Below are 16722 nucleotides of genomic sequence, written 5' to 3' on the forward strand. Positions count from 1 at the left end.
AAAAAAAATAGCTTTCTTCATGTTTTCAGTACATTTAGCACTAGTGAAAGGTGCCAGATGAAGGATGTTGAAACTGAAGTTCTCTGACCTAGAACACAGAGAGAAGCCCTGCCAGCTTTGCAGCAGCACACTCGCAATGGGCTTCAGCCCTCCTGGGGGAGCACATTTTAAGAACTGACAGAGAGGCCACTCAACCCAAAAGGGAACTGCTCCTTCTCAGTTGAACTGAGTCAGTTCTCATTGTCACATAGGCAGTTATCACCCGGTAAGATAGAAATCACTGAAAAGAATTTACAAAAGCCAGGCTGGCTACTGTACAATTGCCACAGTATTTCACCGACCAATAACATGGACCAGAGAGAACTGATGGATGATGGTCTTGTAAATGCATCTACTTCAAAAATATGCAATAACTTTCTGTATTACTTCTGCTTTTTAAATTAATCTTCTGAATATAACTGTATGTATAGGAAGTCTTTGAGTCAAGGTTAAAGCCCAAAATCTTGCACCATTGTGCAAGACTTGGTTTATTTCATCTCACTCTCCTAGTTTAAAAAAGCCTGTATTCCTTTTCAGGGGATAAAAACACTAACATGAGGACTGCAGTGCTCATCATACATAACAGAAAAATGAAAGCTCCTTGATGTCAATATGGCTTTCCCCAAAAATTGGTGATGTGGTCTTCGGCTCATATTCACAGCAAACCATCAGCTGAAATACACTATCAAAATCATACCCTACTTGTGGAACATATACAGACAAAAAAGTCACACTGCTCAAATGAAATGCCCATTTGATGCAAATAGTTGGTCTATCATTCTGTACACCCAAACTGGAAGACTATATTGCATTTCACTGATCCTCAGAACCGTTCAGAGTATAATCATAAAAAAGTAATAGCAAAATAAAAGTATGTATGAGCTAAATCTTTCTCACAAATCATCCCATCTTTTTTTTTTTCCTTTCTTGTATTAGCACTCTTCATTTTCACATCCACAGAGAAGTTTCTATTTCTGAAGATATTTACAGAATTAATTTTTTAACATCATAAATGTTGTTTGTTTCCTTTCAAGCCAAATCAAAGTGCTGGATGGAGAGGATGAGTATTACAAATCATTGTCTGCTGTTGAAACTATCCCTGAAGATGACAACTTTCTCAGTTCCCCATCTCCTTCTTCAAGAGGTGTGTCTTTTGCTCAAAGCTGAAACTCACTTACTCTATTAACTGATACTGGTAAGAGTATTTCCATGCTGGTAATCTCTTCCAATTAAATTTGTGCATGTGTGTTTATATATATATAAAATAAATATTAAAAATACATATATTAAAAATAAAATTCCAGCTAGTAACTTTCTTTCACTAATTTATACCTGATTTTGCAGCTGTAAATTTTCCCATTTAGCTGTACTTCTATAAGCAATTCCAGTAAAGGGAAGTATGTATGTGTTTGTGTTGGCAATGGACACATTTCTTTAGCATCAAGGTTAGTTTATGCAGTTCTGACCCCCTCTTTCCTGCTACCCCCTGGCTGCTGTTCCCACCCTGTGCCATCCCTTCTGTTGTGCTGGCACAACTGCTGGTAGAGCTGTGTCAAAAACAAGATCAAGGAACTGAACTGGATTAAAAGAACTCTGTACTAAAAATTTTCATTTGGGGTCATAGTGAAAGTGTTTTGTATTTCATTAGACTGGTATTAAACATTATCCCTTATAACTTTCTGTGCTGTGTAAGGCTTTTAACACTACAAAAATGTATAGAGTAAAATAATCTAAAATAATAATTGTGTCTCAGTTTACCTTGTAAATATTTTTCTTCTGAAGTATTAGTTTACAGTAAGTTTAACTTGAAGAATTATTTCAAATATAAGAAGCAAAACAATTTTAACTCTAACATTTCACGCACTGCTTCATATAGTCCTTGTGACTGAAACCATCATTATGACTAGTTATTCTTGTTAAATAGTTAATTTATTTCTTATCCTGTATCTCTGGGCTCCAGTGATTCCTACATTTCCACATCTCTCTTGTATGTAGCAGGGAAGAAAACATCACCTGCAAATTTTTCTACTTGCTTTTGACTTTCTCTCCAAATCCTTAGTGAAACAATATGTAACTTTCTATGGAACACTGAGTTGCTTTGCTGGTAACCGTTTCAATCACAGAAGCTGACTATTTCATCTTACTTTTTACTTTCTGTTTCTGAGCCACGGTTATGATCTGTGGCAATTCTTTGCTTCTTTTCCATACAAGCTCTTGTCAAAAACTTTTGGAAATAAAATGTTCACGTGTACTGCCTTACAAATTTCCTCAAAATCGTCCTTTTTTTTTTAAAAAAAAAAAAAAACACAAAAAAAGAAACCATAGTGAAGGAAAAAAACAAAACAAAACAAAACAAAACAAACATCTGACCATGTATTGTATAGACCTACTTATGTTCCTTGTTTTTATCTTACCTCCAGTGGATTTACCCTGATCTGTGCTAACAAACCTTGTGGAGGTGCAGTTCACACCTGTTCCTTAAGTTACAGAATTTCTTACTATCAGGGTTCACTGGCACCATCTTTTCGACCACAGGACAAGGAAAGATGTCATGGCAAATGAGACCCAAGGGCAGTCAGGGCATCCCTAAGCCAGAATAGGGTTTGAAAGAAGAAAAGGTAACAAAATATATAGATCAGCAAAAGCTTTGTCTCTCCAGAAATTAAGCCAGACAGGGCAGATGAGGATGGAAGAAGGATTCAGCTGTTCCAGGAAAAAATTCTTCACTCATTCTTCGCCCAGAATATGACAGAATGTTGAAATTAAAAGTTTAAATCCCGCCAGAGATTGAAGTCCTTCAGTTCACTCATTCTCCTCTACTGTACATCTGGGTAGATGTACTTTAAAGGCTCTTTAGAGCCTTTAAAATTTAGGGACTCCTTAAACAACAGAGAATTGGTGAGTTCAGTACAGTACAGTGCAGATGAATTAATGATATTCAAAAATGCATGCAAATATGAATGGCAACTAATATGAATGCATGTGTGCAGATCGATTTCTTTTCATTTTGTCAAAATGTAACAAGAATGAGTATTTGTTAGGATACCTCATCAAAAATAACATACAGCTTTTCCTACACAGTGTATAAATTCTCCATTAATTTATAACATATCTGGATGGAAAATAACATTATTTTAAAAGAGTCAGATGACTGACTTTATTCTTATATTGGCATAGATCACACGGAGTTCTAGCAATAGCGATGCTTTGTGGTTCCATCCTTCCCTTTTGAAAATTATTTGGGAAAGTAAAGTTTTCTTATTACTGCAATGCACATCACTATTATGCATAACTAGAATTTATCAACTGTTGTAGTTAAATGATAGTTACGTATTATGTCACCTGTCTAAAAACCAACAGTTTACCTTACATCAAGTAATATATTATGCCGATTAGTTCTATTAACTTCATAGAGAAGTAAGGGAAAGTGAAAAATACTATATAATTCAGTGAAGCACTTAAGCCAAAGCATAAGACCCACTGAAATCAATGAAATTTCAGCACATGATTAAGCGCTTTGCTGAATGGGAGCCCGAGATAACAAGAACCGCTTCAGAACATTAAATAGCAAAGCACAAGCAAAATGCAAACACTCCCTAAATACATTCCTTAGGTTTCTTCTTTTTTCCTTTCAATTGTTAAGCTTGTATCAATCTCAGCCATCAGAAACGGACTTCAAAGAGATTTTAAGCAGTCTTTAATTGCATGGAAAAGGTAAAATACTATACTTTCCTTGTTATATGCAATGCCAGTATCTACATCTACTATAATTTTTCAAATTAGTTTAATGTCACTAATATTTTTATACTGAAGTTACTATCTAAAAGCTGCTGTTGAGTAGTATGTTTCCATTCTTGCTGCTTCTTCGATAAAAACTGTGCACAAAGCCAGTCTGTGCATTTTATTATTTCACAACCTATCCCTTTCCTCATTTGTGTTTGATCAATTCACTTTACCTTCACCAGATAACCCCTGTGAGGTGGCCTTCTCTCATCCTCATTTTAGAATACATATATGCCTTTAGATTATTAAAAGTCATAGACTCAGCTTGCTGTAGAGCCATGCAGTTGCATTAAAACTGGCCAAAGAGTTGAAGTTCTGTTCCCACATTGATAGATGTGAGTGTTTGAGTTGATTGATTTGTGCATGAAAAGGAGTACAGGACACATGTCAGTGTGATGATTGTGGTCAGTGGGAGCATATCAATATGAATTGCTTAGATTTTCTCAATTGGTTTTGATGCCATTGACGTATTGTTCCAATTTATTTCCTTTCATGGATATTATCTTGAAATATTAATGCATTTTGCTTAATCGTTCATAACATATCCTGTTCTTAATATTTTATAAAATTAAAGACTTTAAATCCTCTTAAGAAAAAGAAAATTTCCAAGACAGTGTATAATATGTTAAACAGTTTTCAGCAGATGGGAGAGAAAAGGGTGAAGCTCAACAAGGGATTTTAGTAGATTTTTTTCTGTAGACCTTAATGGCACTAGAAAATGGTTCTTGCTGAGGACAATTTCTGCTTTTCAGTTATGGCAGCTTAAAAACTTCTCTCTGTGCCAGCAAAAATTGGCCAGGGACCTTTTGGAGATTAGCCCCTTTCATTTGGTAATTTTAAACGTGCTTCTCACTTAAACATTTACATCACTTTAGTAACATAAAAGGACCTTAGAATAGGAGTAAATTGCAGCCATCTTAAATTTGCCCCCACCGTGACCTCACTCACCCATACACTGTAAGAGTGGAGGAAAGGGCTTTTGTGCACTGAAGGTCTTTTAAGTGGCCTCTATCAAGCCATCCAAGGTATTGTTGTTACTTAGATGCTTACAAAATATGGCTATAAATAATGTAAAGCTAAAGACTGCTAAGTCAAATCAACCAAAAGTTGATTTTCCTTTTGGTGGTAACAATCAAAACTAAGTTTTTCAGTGGCAGGTACAGAAAGTAACCCACAGTGGACAATTACAAAGTCATCTTCCTGGAAGGAAAATTTCTTCCTAATAGCAGGCAACTACTGATTATCTTACGTCATTTAACATAGTTGCTAATATAATTATATACTTATTTGATATTTTTCCATATTTTATATAACTGTGAATGTTTATGCTTCCAAGCAATTGTCTCACTGTGTTCTAATTCCACTAAATTCCTGACTTCTGGTACACTGTGGTACTAAGAGCTATACGTGGCACACACGCACACAAACACAAAGTGGATTTATTGTTTCCATTTTAAACAAAAGGAATGTATTTAAACATGGTCCTTTTTAATTGAGTTGGAGACCTTCTGACTTGTGCTGTCAGAGGGTAAGAAGGAGCTACCGATTTACCTTCTTTATACTGATTTTTATATACCACTGGTGCACTTCTCATTCAATATAAATAGTTGCACACTATAAAGATTTGTAAGGAACCTTCTTATGTTGCTATTTTCTATATTTAGATCTCTTCAATTTTTGCTATACTTTATTTAAAGATAGTCTTGACTGGATAATCTTTTACCTTCATTGTCATAACCAGCATCAATTATTGTGAAGGAATATTTTTTTTATCTATAATTCCTATCGTCATGAAAAACAGATATGGTTTTAAGTATAGAAGATATTAAAAATTAAAAATAAATAAGAAATTGAAGATATGTAGTGTCTTTAGGTCTACTCTTTTCTGATATTGAATTCAGTAAACAGTGGGAAAACAGGATGAATTTCATAAACTCGGTTATGTGGTTGTCTCTGATAGTGCAAGACACGTATGCCTAAAGCCTGCAGTTTTAATACGCAATGGTCTCTTTTCAGTATCCATTGGTCTTTGCTTGATTTCATGCATATGAGGACAGATGAACAAATCTCACATTTTAGAACTCAGGTCCATCACTGTAAGTAGTTTCTTAACAAGTTTTTTCTTTAGTGAAAATTAGGAAATACATCATTTGGGAAAAAGTTATATGATTTCATGGAGATGGAGTAAGAAGGCAGTTTTGTGGTGGAAGTAAATGGCTGGAGGTCAAGATGTCTGGGGGGTACTACTAGCTGTTTTACACCAAATTTAAACTGATGTAAAATGAGATTTAAGTCCCAATTTTAAAATTTCACCTTTAAAAAAAAAAATGTTATAATCGAATCATTTTTCCCTCCTTTTGTAAAAATTGTAATTTTATAGGGGTATTGCTTTTTTATTGTAAAATAGTTAGCAATGAGATAAATAATTGAAGTCTACCATACTCTTATTTCTCTTTTCTTTTTTTTTTTTCTCAAAATGGAAGGAGAATTTTGAGAGACAACCAAGCATTTTTAAATGTTTTCTGTTTAATGAGATATATATAGACTATACAATTAAAAATAAAGCTATATGGCTCAAAAGTATAATCCTGTAAGAAATAGGTAAGTAGTTTTAGTACTGATATATGCACATGACATGTCATGTAATAAATTTATCCATCCTGCTTTTAACTCTGACAAAAAAGTATGAGAAATAATGTCAGTTTTGTTGTTAACACTAGAAATGCATTTTGTTAATGTGCCTTTTCTTTAAGACTGTTCACCCTGGGAGGAGTTGTAGCAGAATGCTTACTTGACAGATGATGTTTCTGTTTGACAACAAAGCAGGACTCTCAGACTGAAAAAAGTAGCACAGGATGCTATGAAAACCAAAGGCCGGGGAGCAGTCCTCTGGGCCAGAGCTAAAGGTTACAAAACTTGGTGAGGGGCTTTGTGTCTCCTTCGTGCTGGGCGCTAGAACTGGTAAGGAAGGAGGCCAACAATTCATAATAATAGTGCATTGTGTCTTTAAACACAGACTGATGTCCTAACTCATCTTAATGGATTTTTCAAGAATTATTGGAAATTATTTTATTACATGTATAAATCCAGTATCAGTCAGAACAGTAAATACATATATTGTGTTATCAGGGAAGTGTTTATTAGTATACTCGTGCTATGATGCTAAAGGACATAGGAGCAGATAAGTGAAAAACACATCTTGGAGTAATGTTGCCAGAAACCAGATTACATATTATTGATCAGGCCAGTAATAGATTAAATTCCTTGCTTTTGTTTGGCAGGCTTATTTTTTTAATTAAATTTCAGAGAGAGATTATTTTTTCAATAATTTAAATAGTATTTTATAAAATAGTGGGCAAATGGATATGGCAAGTAGGTAGATCAACATGTTTGCATTTTTCTGCAAAAGACCCAAGTCCCAATTTCTGATCCACTACCAGTGAAAAGTAAGCTTGAAAGTCTTGTTTTGATCTCCAGTGAAAATAATATCACCACAACAAAGACTGGATGCCATCCATCGGGCTGGTGTACAGTGCTGGGGAGGGGGAAGAAGGGAGGGAGGGAGGCCTGTAAGGGCTGTTTCCAAAAATTGTTGTGCTACTGATCATGGCAAGTCTCTGGTGAAGACCTATCTAAAACTGGAATAGCAGAACTGGGACCCTGTGCTGTGTAATGCACTGGTGGGGATGGGAGAGGCCAGGACAGGGGTAGAGGGGTCTTGTAGTTCTGGTGGAAGTGTTGCTCAGAAAGGTGGGTGCTGGAGTATGGGATTGTTGTATAGCTGGGAAATGATGATGTGGAGGTGCTACATTGGGGCCTTTAGCAAAGGGAGAGGAATACAGAGGAGGTACTTCCACAAAACTGTGTGACATAGTTTATGCAGTGGGTTTTGTTCTTGCTGCTGCTCACTATTATAAGCAACAAATTAACACAGTTAATGCAACAGAGGAGATTATGTAAGGGTTTCTAGGACAGAACAGTTCTTACTGAGATTGCAAAATCTTTGAAACAAACTTGTATTTTTTTTAATTCTCTGTCACCCCAGGAATGACCACTCCTCAGCGCTACTGGAAGAAAAATAATTAAAAACAGTCTGTTAATTTGATAAAATAATCAATAATCTAAGATCCATAGGTCCCATACACATTTCTAAGACAGCTGAATGCTGTAGATGAAACAAGAGAAGCACCTCAGTCCATCAATCCATACAGCTGAAACTTGGGACAAGGCAATATATTAACTACACTGTTCCTAGTTTGCCTTTATTCCTCGAGATGAAAGTAAACTGTAAAAGAAGAAAAAGTATTAATGTAACCACTGTTCTTTATGTTCTTGTTCCATAGGATTAGTGTGATGGAAGTTTACATCCAAATTCAAAGATAAGTGCTGTACTTAATGCAGGCACAGAGTTAATTTATTTCATTTCATTGATCTGTTAGAAATGAAGTTTTGAAACAAAATGGGAGGCTTCAGAAAACTCTATCTTTTGGTAGCTTGTATTACAATCTCCAGCATTTTTAGCTCAGTACAGATTTACAACTGAATTCCAATTGGAAATTGGTATTGATTGATTATATTGCTCATTTAACATTCCAGCATGCTGCAACAATAATGCAACAGACTGTGATAAAATGGGATGTGATCTAACAGGACATGACCGATGGGATGAGAGCAAAATGCTGGGTCTGCTGGTAGTGCTGTGCAGTAGTTCAGATTGGCATCTTATGTGCTTTGATTGTTCATTTCATTTTACTGTCATCCTACTGGGTTGAACATTTTAAAAGACACAGTGTTTTTCCATCTGTAAGTCAAGGAAAGACAGATGGATATGGAGAAGCTCCACCTACAGCGCCTTGACTGAATGCCATTGCCCACTTAGTGGTAGAGAAATCCCTTCTGGAAAATTAGCATGTCCTTAAATATATTATATTGTGAAAGGCTTTTTAATATAGGAACTTACTGATATTTGTAATTCTTTTTTTAATGAGTACAAGTAAAACAAGCAGGTTCTTATCAACAGAGCTGCTATATTATAAACACCGCTTCTGTTACACTGAAGTTAATCCCCAGTCCCATTACAAGAAACTCATCCTTATAAAAGTAACATTAAGAGCTTCTTTTTATTGATCTGCTCCTTTCACTTAATGATAGGGACTTACTGATGTTTTAATAATAACCTTGCAAGCTTTATCTCATTTTACTTCAATCTGTGTTACAGAAAGATGCTATGGAAACTAACTTAGCATAAACATTTTGCAGATGTCTTTAAAGGTTAGGGGGGAAAAAAAAATTAGTTGCAGTGCATGTTAACAAAGATGGCTGAAAAACTACAAGATAAAAGAGAGCCTTGAGTATGAACATCAAAGAATTGTTAATGACAAGAAATACCATTAGGGTTAGCATCCCTTTTGTTTCAGCCCCCTCACACCTGCAGTGTGTTGCAGATTCTGTCTTTGTTGGCACATCTGAATTACTTCCATTAGCATTTATAGAAAAGTGGCTGCAAAACAACAGAAATGCACCCCTGGTTTTCTCTGTTGCTCCAAAAAGTCAGATATTAGGTTCTCTGTGGGTTTCCTTCAAGGTACAGTATCTTATTGTAAAGGCGACTATAGACCCAGGATTCCGTTGATTGCAAACGGGCTAGGTTGAAAGGAGAGGGGAGCTTTTGTTACTGCTGGAGAACTAATATAAGCAACTACAAGAAGCACACATAAGAAGCTCAGACATTAGCAATAGCAAAATCAGAGCGTGAAATTCAGATTAGCCCTCCACAGGCTGTGAGAGGGAGGGGGTATTGGAAGACTTGGCATGGCTAAAGGTGTAACCTGTTTCGTTTGGCCCCTGAAAATTTTTAACAGATGGTGGGACCAGCTGTCTTTTTCAGCCATTTAATAAACTCTTCGGTGGTAACAGTTTGGGAAGTGGGGGGTTTTGAGTTTTAGGCCAGAGGAAAAAATAAAGAAATCTGTCCCAATTGTCTTTGCCAAATAGTGAAGTCTGGAAACATTATGAAAAGTTAAAGTGAAAAATCTAATTGATGATACTGTCCTGATTATCCATTTCAACAGAAGAGGAAAAAAAGAACTGCCTGTGCCCAAGTGGACCAGTGCATGAAAAAAATGCCTATTATGTTGTTATCTTTATCTGTCATTTTAATTTCAGTTCTTGCAAAGGAGGCACATAATGCAAAATTTTAAATGAGCTGTAGAATGAGAAACTGTCTTATTTTTTGAGACATGATGCTCTGTCAAAGTAACAGGCCAAGCGATCTCTTACATTAAAAGCAAACCCAAAAATATGTCTTGGATAAGATCAAGTTTACACAGTCTGCTCAGGTGAATACAGTAATCAAATGAACTTATCCTGACCTGCATAACATGGTGTTATAAAATGACAATAAACTGCCATTTTAGAAACACAATGTTCAGCCTGTAATAAAAACCTTAGAGATATGTGGGATTTTGTTTATTGCGAGAGTTTACAAAAAAATACACTACAACTCTGGTTTTTTCAGTTAAATTAATTTTTTTTAAATTAACATTTCCAACATAACACTTAAATGGGAACTCTCAATTATATGAGATGTTTTATTTAAAAAGCATGTCTAGTGTCTTTGAACAGAACAGTTCTTTTTGCACATTTACATGCTACCCAGCTGAGCAGCCAACCCTTCCATTTGACAAGGGCTTTGTTCTGCCTACAGGCCTATTATAAGCCCTAGATTGTTTGCCCTTAATAAATTGCAACAATAAGACAGAAACCTCTTTCAAGTTAAGAGAAATAAAACACGTTGTCTACATAGCAAAGCATATGAAGTTTAATAATGACAACAGAAACATATCTACTAAATCTCATTTGCTTTGCTCCCAGATCACTGCAGTTAAGATAGCGCAGAAAGGTTAGCATCTTTCCATGCATCGAACAAAAGACTAAAGAAAACAACAGTGGGACAAAACAACTCTAGCTACAGAATATTTTTTTTCTTCACAATATAAAATCATACTGGGTGCTGTGTAATGAGACTAGTGGGACCTAAACCAGAAAGAAGTGTGAACATGATTAAATGTAAAGCATAAAAATGTTTTTAACTGAAATGAAACATGATTTCATGTTAGCATGAGATAAAAAAAAAAAAAAAAAAAAAAAAAAAAGAGTGGAAATTATTAAAATTGAAGAATTTATACCACTCTCCACTGTGTTGGTGTGTCTCCTCGTGTGTGCCTCTCAGGACCTTCACTGAATCACAAAGCCCTACTAATTTTGCTTTTATAGCAGCTAATGGACATTCTTCTGTGGCTCAAGTGTTGGTTGGGAACTTGTGATCTTAAACAAAATTGTTAAGCCTTGTTTCTGAGGCCCCATTTGTAACATTCAGCTGTCAGCTGTGTTATGTTTGCTAGAGATTGTTAGAAATGGCTACTTTTGCTGAACTTAGATCTGCATATTTTTTCAGTTAAAATGGAAATTCCCAATGATTGTTAGAGTATATCTGCAAATTATGAAGAAAATAGGAAGTGCAAAAGGGACAACAATCTGGGCTCCCTATGCAAGTAAAATTCAAGAAGGTGAGCATACCTGTCATTAAACCACTAGGTATAAGTAATTTGGAAGAGTTTTCTGTGTTAGAAACCCATTAGTAACTCAATACAGTGTTTTCAGAAATTCCAGTCACTGTTTCATTTATAGTTTACACTTTTTAAATACTTTAATTTGCAGGTAGAAGGTCTGAGGATATAAGTATTTCTTTGCTTTGATAATAAGAGAAGTACACTTAGTACTTGGGAATGTTGCTGACAAGCTAAAAGTACAGTGATATAAACTTCCAAAGGAAATGTAGTGTTTATGACAGGTATTGATTCGACTGCATTAAAGGCTACTTTTATTTCTTTTAAGGTATTTTTGAGCTATGGACAATACTCTGAGGACTATTAGGTATTTTCTTGAGAATGTTCAGTATTTCAGATACCCCTAACTTTTCTTCTGCTCTGCCACAACATGCAGGAAACATCCTTGTCATCCTGCTCTTACAGGAAGGGGGAACTGAAGATCAAGGTGGTCATGGTTTTTCTCTCTCCTGTCTTCTTTTGTGTCAAAAAGAATTAGAGGCAGATTCTTCATTGTCTCTGCCACAGTATAGTGACAAGATGCCAGCTTCACTGCTTCTTCCAACTGCTGCACAGAACCAAACAGAGAGCACATAATTTGTTATTTCTGAGAGGGCAAAGCCTTCCTGTTCTACCCTGTGGTTTCCTACAGTGCTAATCTCTGTTGTATCCAATTTCTGGGTGACACTTGGAAGAAGAATTTTAAAGGATAGACATGAAGATAAAAGTATTAATGATCTGTGATGAAGGGAAAAATTAGTGGACTTGGAGGCAATGGAGTAGAAAACTATGATGAGGGAGACTTAGAAGAAAAGAGAGGAAGCTACTTGAGAGAGGGAAAAAAAAAAGACATGATTCATTAGGTTTCATGGGAGAAGCAACCTTTGGTGAATTTTTAAGATTATCCTCATCATGTACTATAACAAAGCCTTAAATCATCTTGCAGGGTTTTCTAAGATGCATGTAACACCTGTGGTAGAAAACCACTTTGAGACGCTTTGGAAGCTTCTTTGAGAAGGCAAGCATTACCATGACTCCAAGTAAGTTTTTTTTTAGAATACAAAATTACAAATGGACTAGTAATTTGCATTCCAAAAACAAAGGCAAAAAAAAATGTATCAGGTATAAAATTCCTGGCTTTTCTATAATGGGAAATTGCCATGATACTGAAATCAATATCTTGGGATCTGGTTCCCCTTTCAAAAATCACAAAAAAAAATTTCACTTTTTGACGGTTCAAAGTAAACCATCTTTTTTTCTAGGCCTGCAGTACTGTAAGGAACCGGGTTTTTAAACCACCAAACCATTATCTTTTATAAATACACTGTAAGATTTTGAAAGCATCTTTCCTGTCATAAATTTACAGAAAATACCATCACAAGAACAGGAAAAAAATGTTCTGGGATTATTAATTTTCAAAAATAGTAATTGTTTAGTATGCTAGAAATTCAGTAGTTGGAACTCCAGAAAGATAGCCTACTGGGTAAGTGGTAAAAATCATAGGTAGGTGAGAAATAGTATATTTAATTAGCAAATACTTCTCCATACCAACCTCAATAAATATGCTATTAGATAGCTCGATATAAATAGTTTAGCTGTGATTTGTCCTTCATGTTTATGAGCATATTATAGCAAAAATAGTTGTAATACTTCATTTGAGGAAGTTATTTTCTTCTGTACAAATGATACAGTCTAAAAAAACCTTATTTTCCCCTTCTTTTTCTGTGGTTCATTATGTTGCAAGAAATTATTTGCTTTTTCAGACAAATTGCATAGAGATGGATATCTCTAACATACATTTATGTTTTCTCCTTCAAATTAAGCTGATCAAGAAAAATACCAGGAGAGCAAAATACATCACTTTGATTTTTCCAGCTCAATCCTGTAAAAACCCAAGCTTCACTCAAACATCCAAAATCTAGATACTATTATTTTCTCCATACATAAAGATCTCAGATGTTTACAGCCCATTTACAATTAAATACATAATCTGTCTGATCAGCCAGACTAAATCTGGATACTTTCATTAAAATCACACTGGTTTTGTTTTGACAAAATAATTAACCAGTAGCTGGAAAATCATGTTTAACAATAGTTCACATACACTCTGAGAGCCAGGATTACAAGCTTGTTTTCAGTATCCTATGAGTCTTTAGCTCTTTTTGTATCAATATATAGCTGTAAATAACAGAAACAAAACCTGGATTGAAATTTAGGACATGCAGGAAGAGTGCTGAAGAAGGGTTAGATAGAAATAATTTTCTGCATCCTCAGAATTATTCTGAATGGCTAAGAATGAAAAGTACCCCAAACTTTTACTCCTCTCTTGACCTGTCCAGACTTCCATTCTGTGAATGTGCCAGCTACTTCATAAATAATACATGTAAAACCATTAGAGGGAACCAGCCAAACATGGACCAACAAGGAGTTGGTAAGGAAAAAAAGTGTTCCAAAACTTGTCTGATCCAGCAATGTGGTTGTGTGTTAGTGCCTCGTGTATTTACTGAGCATCAGATTCTTGATAGCTAGGAAACAGTGATGGCCACAAAGCTATTCACTTTTTTTAAAATCAAAACCTGAAATTTGTATTACATGCAATGCTACCATAACTCAGCTGTTCTGTAACCAGTGGTAGGTGCTGGAGATAACTGCATGCCATAGATTTACATTGACTGTGTTTGATCATACACGGTCGTAGAAGGATTAGCTGGAAAATGTTGTCGGAACACTGACTGAGGTGAGTAGAAAACTGGCGTGGAGAGAGGGTCTGCTTGAGATGGAGGAAAATTAGCTCTTCTGACTGCTCCCATATGTGAGATCAAGGAAATACAGATGGTAGCGTTACTGAATTCCCAAAGTTGTGTCAGTAGCAAAGCTTACAGGTCTTTCTGCAGGGGAGGTTGTCACCACTGAGCATGGTTGTTTTGATGATTAGCAAATGAAACTAGAGCCTTGGACAGAATCCTGTAGTGAAGAGTTTGCTAAAGCAGAGAAAGGATGGACTGTGAAAGCAAGTATCTGGTTTTTTCTGCTCAGTATGCTCAGTGTTTGACTTATAGAGGCACATTTGACTGTTCAGTACAGCCCACCTAATACATTGTTTTTGTAAAGCACAAGTATTTGGCTCTGGTTTTTTACTTATGTACTATAATCACTGTCCACCAGGAAAAGTAGAAATATATGTGTTGTGGGCATGCTGGCTTACTGCTCTACTTGCATAGGCTGCATGTTTGTCTTCCAACTGCCTCCACACAGTCTCATTGCTGCCTCTGCCTGCCCAAGGTTATCTGGACTTTACTCCTCGGCTGTCATAATTCAAAGCTGCTGAGAGATTGAACAAGTGTCAGAACAGACTGACATGAAATCAGGATTATGGGAGAGATTTAGAAAAAAGTTTGGATTTTGCAAGGAGAATGAGGTAGAACATCATACAATATGGTCCCAAGTTGTGTGCCTCTGCTCTTCGGTAGGGCTCTTCAGTCCAGCTCCCTGCTCTTCAGTAGGGTCATCTGTGACATAGGACAAGGTATGTGGTCTCCCTGTGTTTCCCTTGGTAAGAATGGAATAAAAACATACTACTTCTTGATAGAGTTGTGAAGATAAATGCTTTAAAGACAATGTGCTCATATTGACTAAAGCTCCTCCCAGTATACTCACTGCACAGTTTGACCTTCTTATTCAGGGCTGTCCCAAGATTTTGCTTGTTGATTCAATTCCCATATTTTCCTCCAGCATCACAGCTGCAGTCCTGTTACTCAGAAAAATACACTGAATACCCCCCCACATATCTGGGTACTATTCTCCTTCCTTACATACCCTGTCACTGGTAAACTTGGCAAGTTTACAAAAAAGAAGAAAGGTAAACTGTGAGAAATAATTGCATTACTGGCTGGTGCCAGGAGAGAACAGGGAAATAGACATAAAGTTTCCACCCCTTATCTGGGTTGAATATATATGTGGGTTGAGTGTCAGAGGAGGCTGTATATGCCAGTGTAGGAGACTTCTCAGTGAAGTGTTATTTTAGCCAAAAAAGAACACCCCACAGAGATGAAAACAGCTTCAATCAATCGATCAATCACCCAGAGCGGAATGAACTGCTCCATTCATCTTGGTATTCTCATTACAAGTGACCCCAGCATCGGCGTGTGTGAGTCCACACTCATTCTTAGCCTCTCCAGCCAGTCTTAGCACTAATGCGGTGCCTGCTCAGAGGTTACCTTTCCAGCCTCTCCACCTAGAGGGTTAGCCTTTTGCTTCTGACCCCTCCCAAAACGCAGGCTTGCACGGGAAAAGGAGATCAAACATATCCACCCTACAACACACACAAATAGGAGCTGAGATCCTGGTCAATCAAGGAACTCCAGGAATGTCAGCAGAGATTAAGTTCTCCACTGTTACGCTGTAACACAGCAAGAAAGTCCTGGTCTCCAGGCTACTCCCTCCCAGTTCCAGACATCTGACCAGTAGTGTTAGTTCAGTCTGTGTAGCTCTGTTCTCTCTTTCCTACATCCTTCCTCTCCTGCTTTCCAGTTCCTGATGCTTTACTTTGTGCGCTGCAAATAGTGTATAAACAATAGTGGAGCGGCATATACCAAGGGAAAGAACAAAGCTGACTAGATCGTGCTCTTTGTAAGTATGTATAAGAAAATACTGATCAGCTGGGGCTTGTCTAACTGGTAAAGCAACAGTAAACAGAGAAAGTGATTAGTTGTATAGATAATGTGATCAAAATCCATGTGAGGGCTATAAAATAGAGAGCAGCAACTGAATTGATGACCAGTGAGGCATATGGTATCTAAATTAACAGACAGCATAGATCTCCCAAGAGGAGGTCATCAGGGTATCAGAAAGCTGAGGCAGAAAGTGCCTTTTGTCTCTTCCTACATTAAATTCCTGAGATAAGGGAATGCTATACTAATATGGAAAACTAGATAGAACTGGAAATGTAATGTTTTCTCTTGAGTCTTTGCTGTAGAGTTTAATGGATAAGGCTATGCACATTGCTGGAACTACCTCTAACCTCACTGTGTACATTTCTAACACTTGACTTAAGAGGGATTTTTATTACTCTGTTCTCTTATAAACACGGTTTTACTTCTAGAATGAAGATGATCTTATCCTTAATTTAGAGCTAAGTAAATGAGAACAGGCAAGAGAAATTCATAAATCAACTGATAACTATATCTCATTAAAGCAAATCATTGGCACTATAGAGCAGCTTCTTTCTGAATCACTCCATGTGCCAAGTACATTTAATGTGTGTAGTGATGGTAGTGAGAAAAAGTAGCAAATC

At 36.4% G+C, this 16722-nt stretch overlaps 1 protein-coding gene across 1 annotated transcript in view; it reads left to right on the plus strand.

The window, feature by feature from the left end:
• Positions 1–2310, plus strand: part of MYO3B (myosin IIIB) — a 206031-nt gene extending 203721 nt beyond the window's left edge. Inside the window, exon 36 of the mRNA XM_032989705.2 lies at positions 1074–2310. Within this exon, the coding sequence (XP_032845596.2) occupies positions 1074–1206 (133 nt within the window). The 3' untranslated portion in view covers positions 1207–2310. The remainder of the gene's footprint in view (positions 1–1073) is intronic.
• The last annotated feature ends 14412 nt before the right edge of the window (positions 2311–16722 follow it).

This window comes from Tyto alba, unplaced genomic scaffold (assembly GCF_018691265.1).
Source record: "Tyto alba isolate M040663 unplaced genomic scaffold, T.alba_DEE_v4.0 Super-Scaffold_7, whole genome shotgun sequence".
NCBI classification, from domain to species: domain Eukaryota; kingdom Metazoa; phylum Chordata; class Aves; order Strigiformes; family Tytonidae; genus Tyto; species Tyto alba.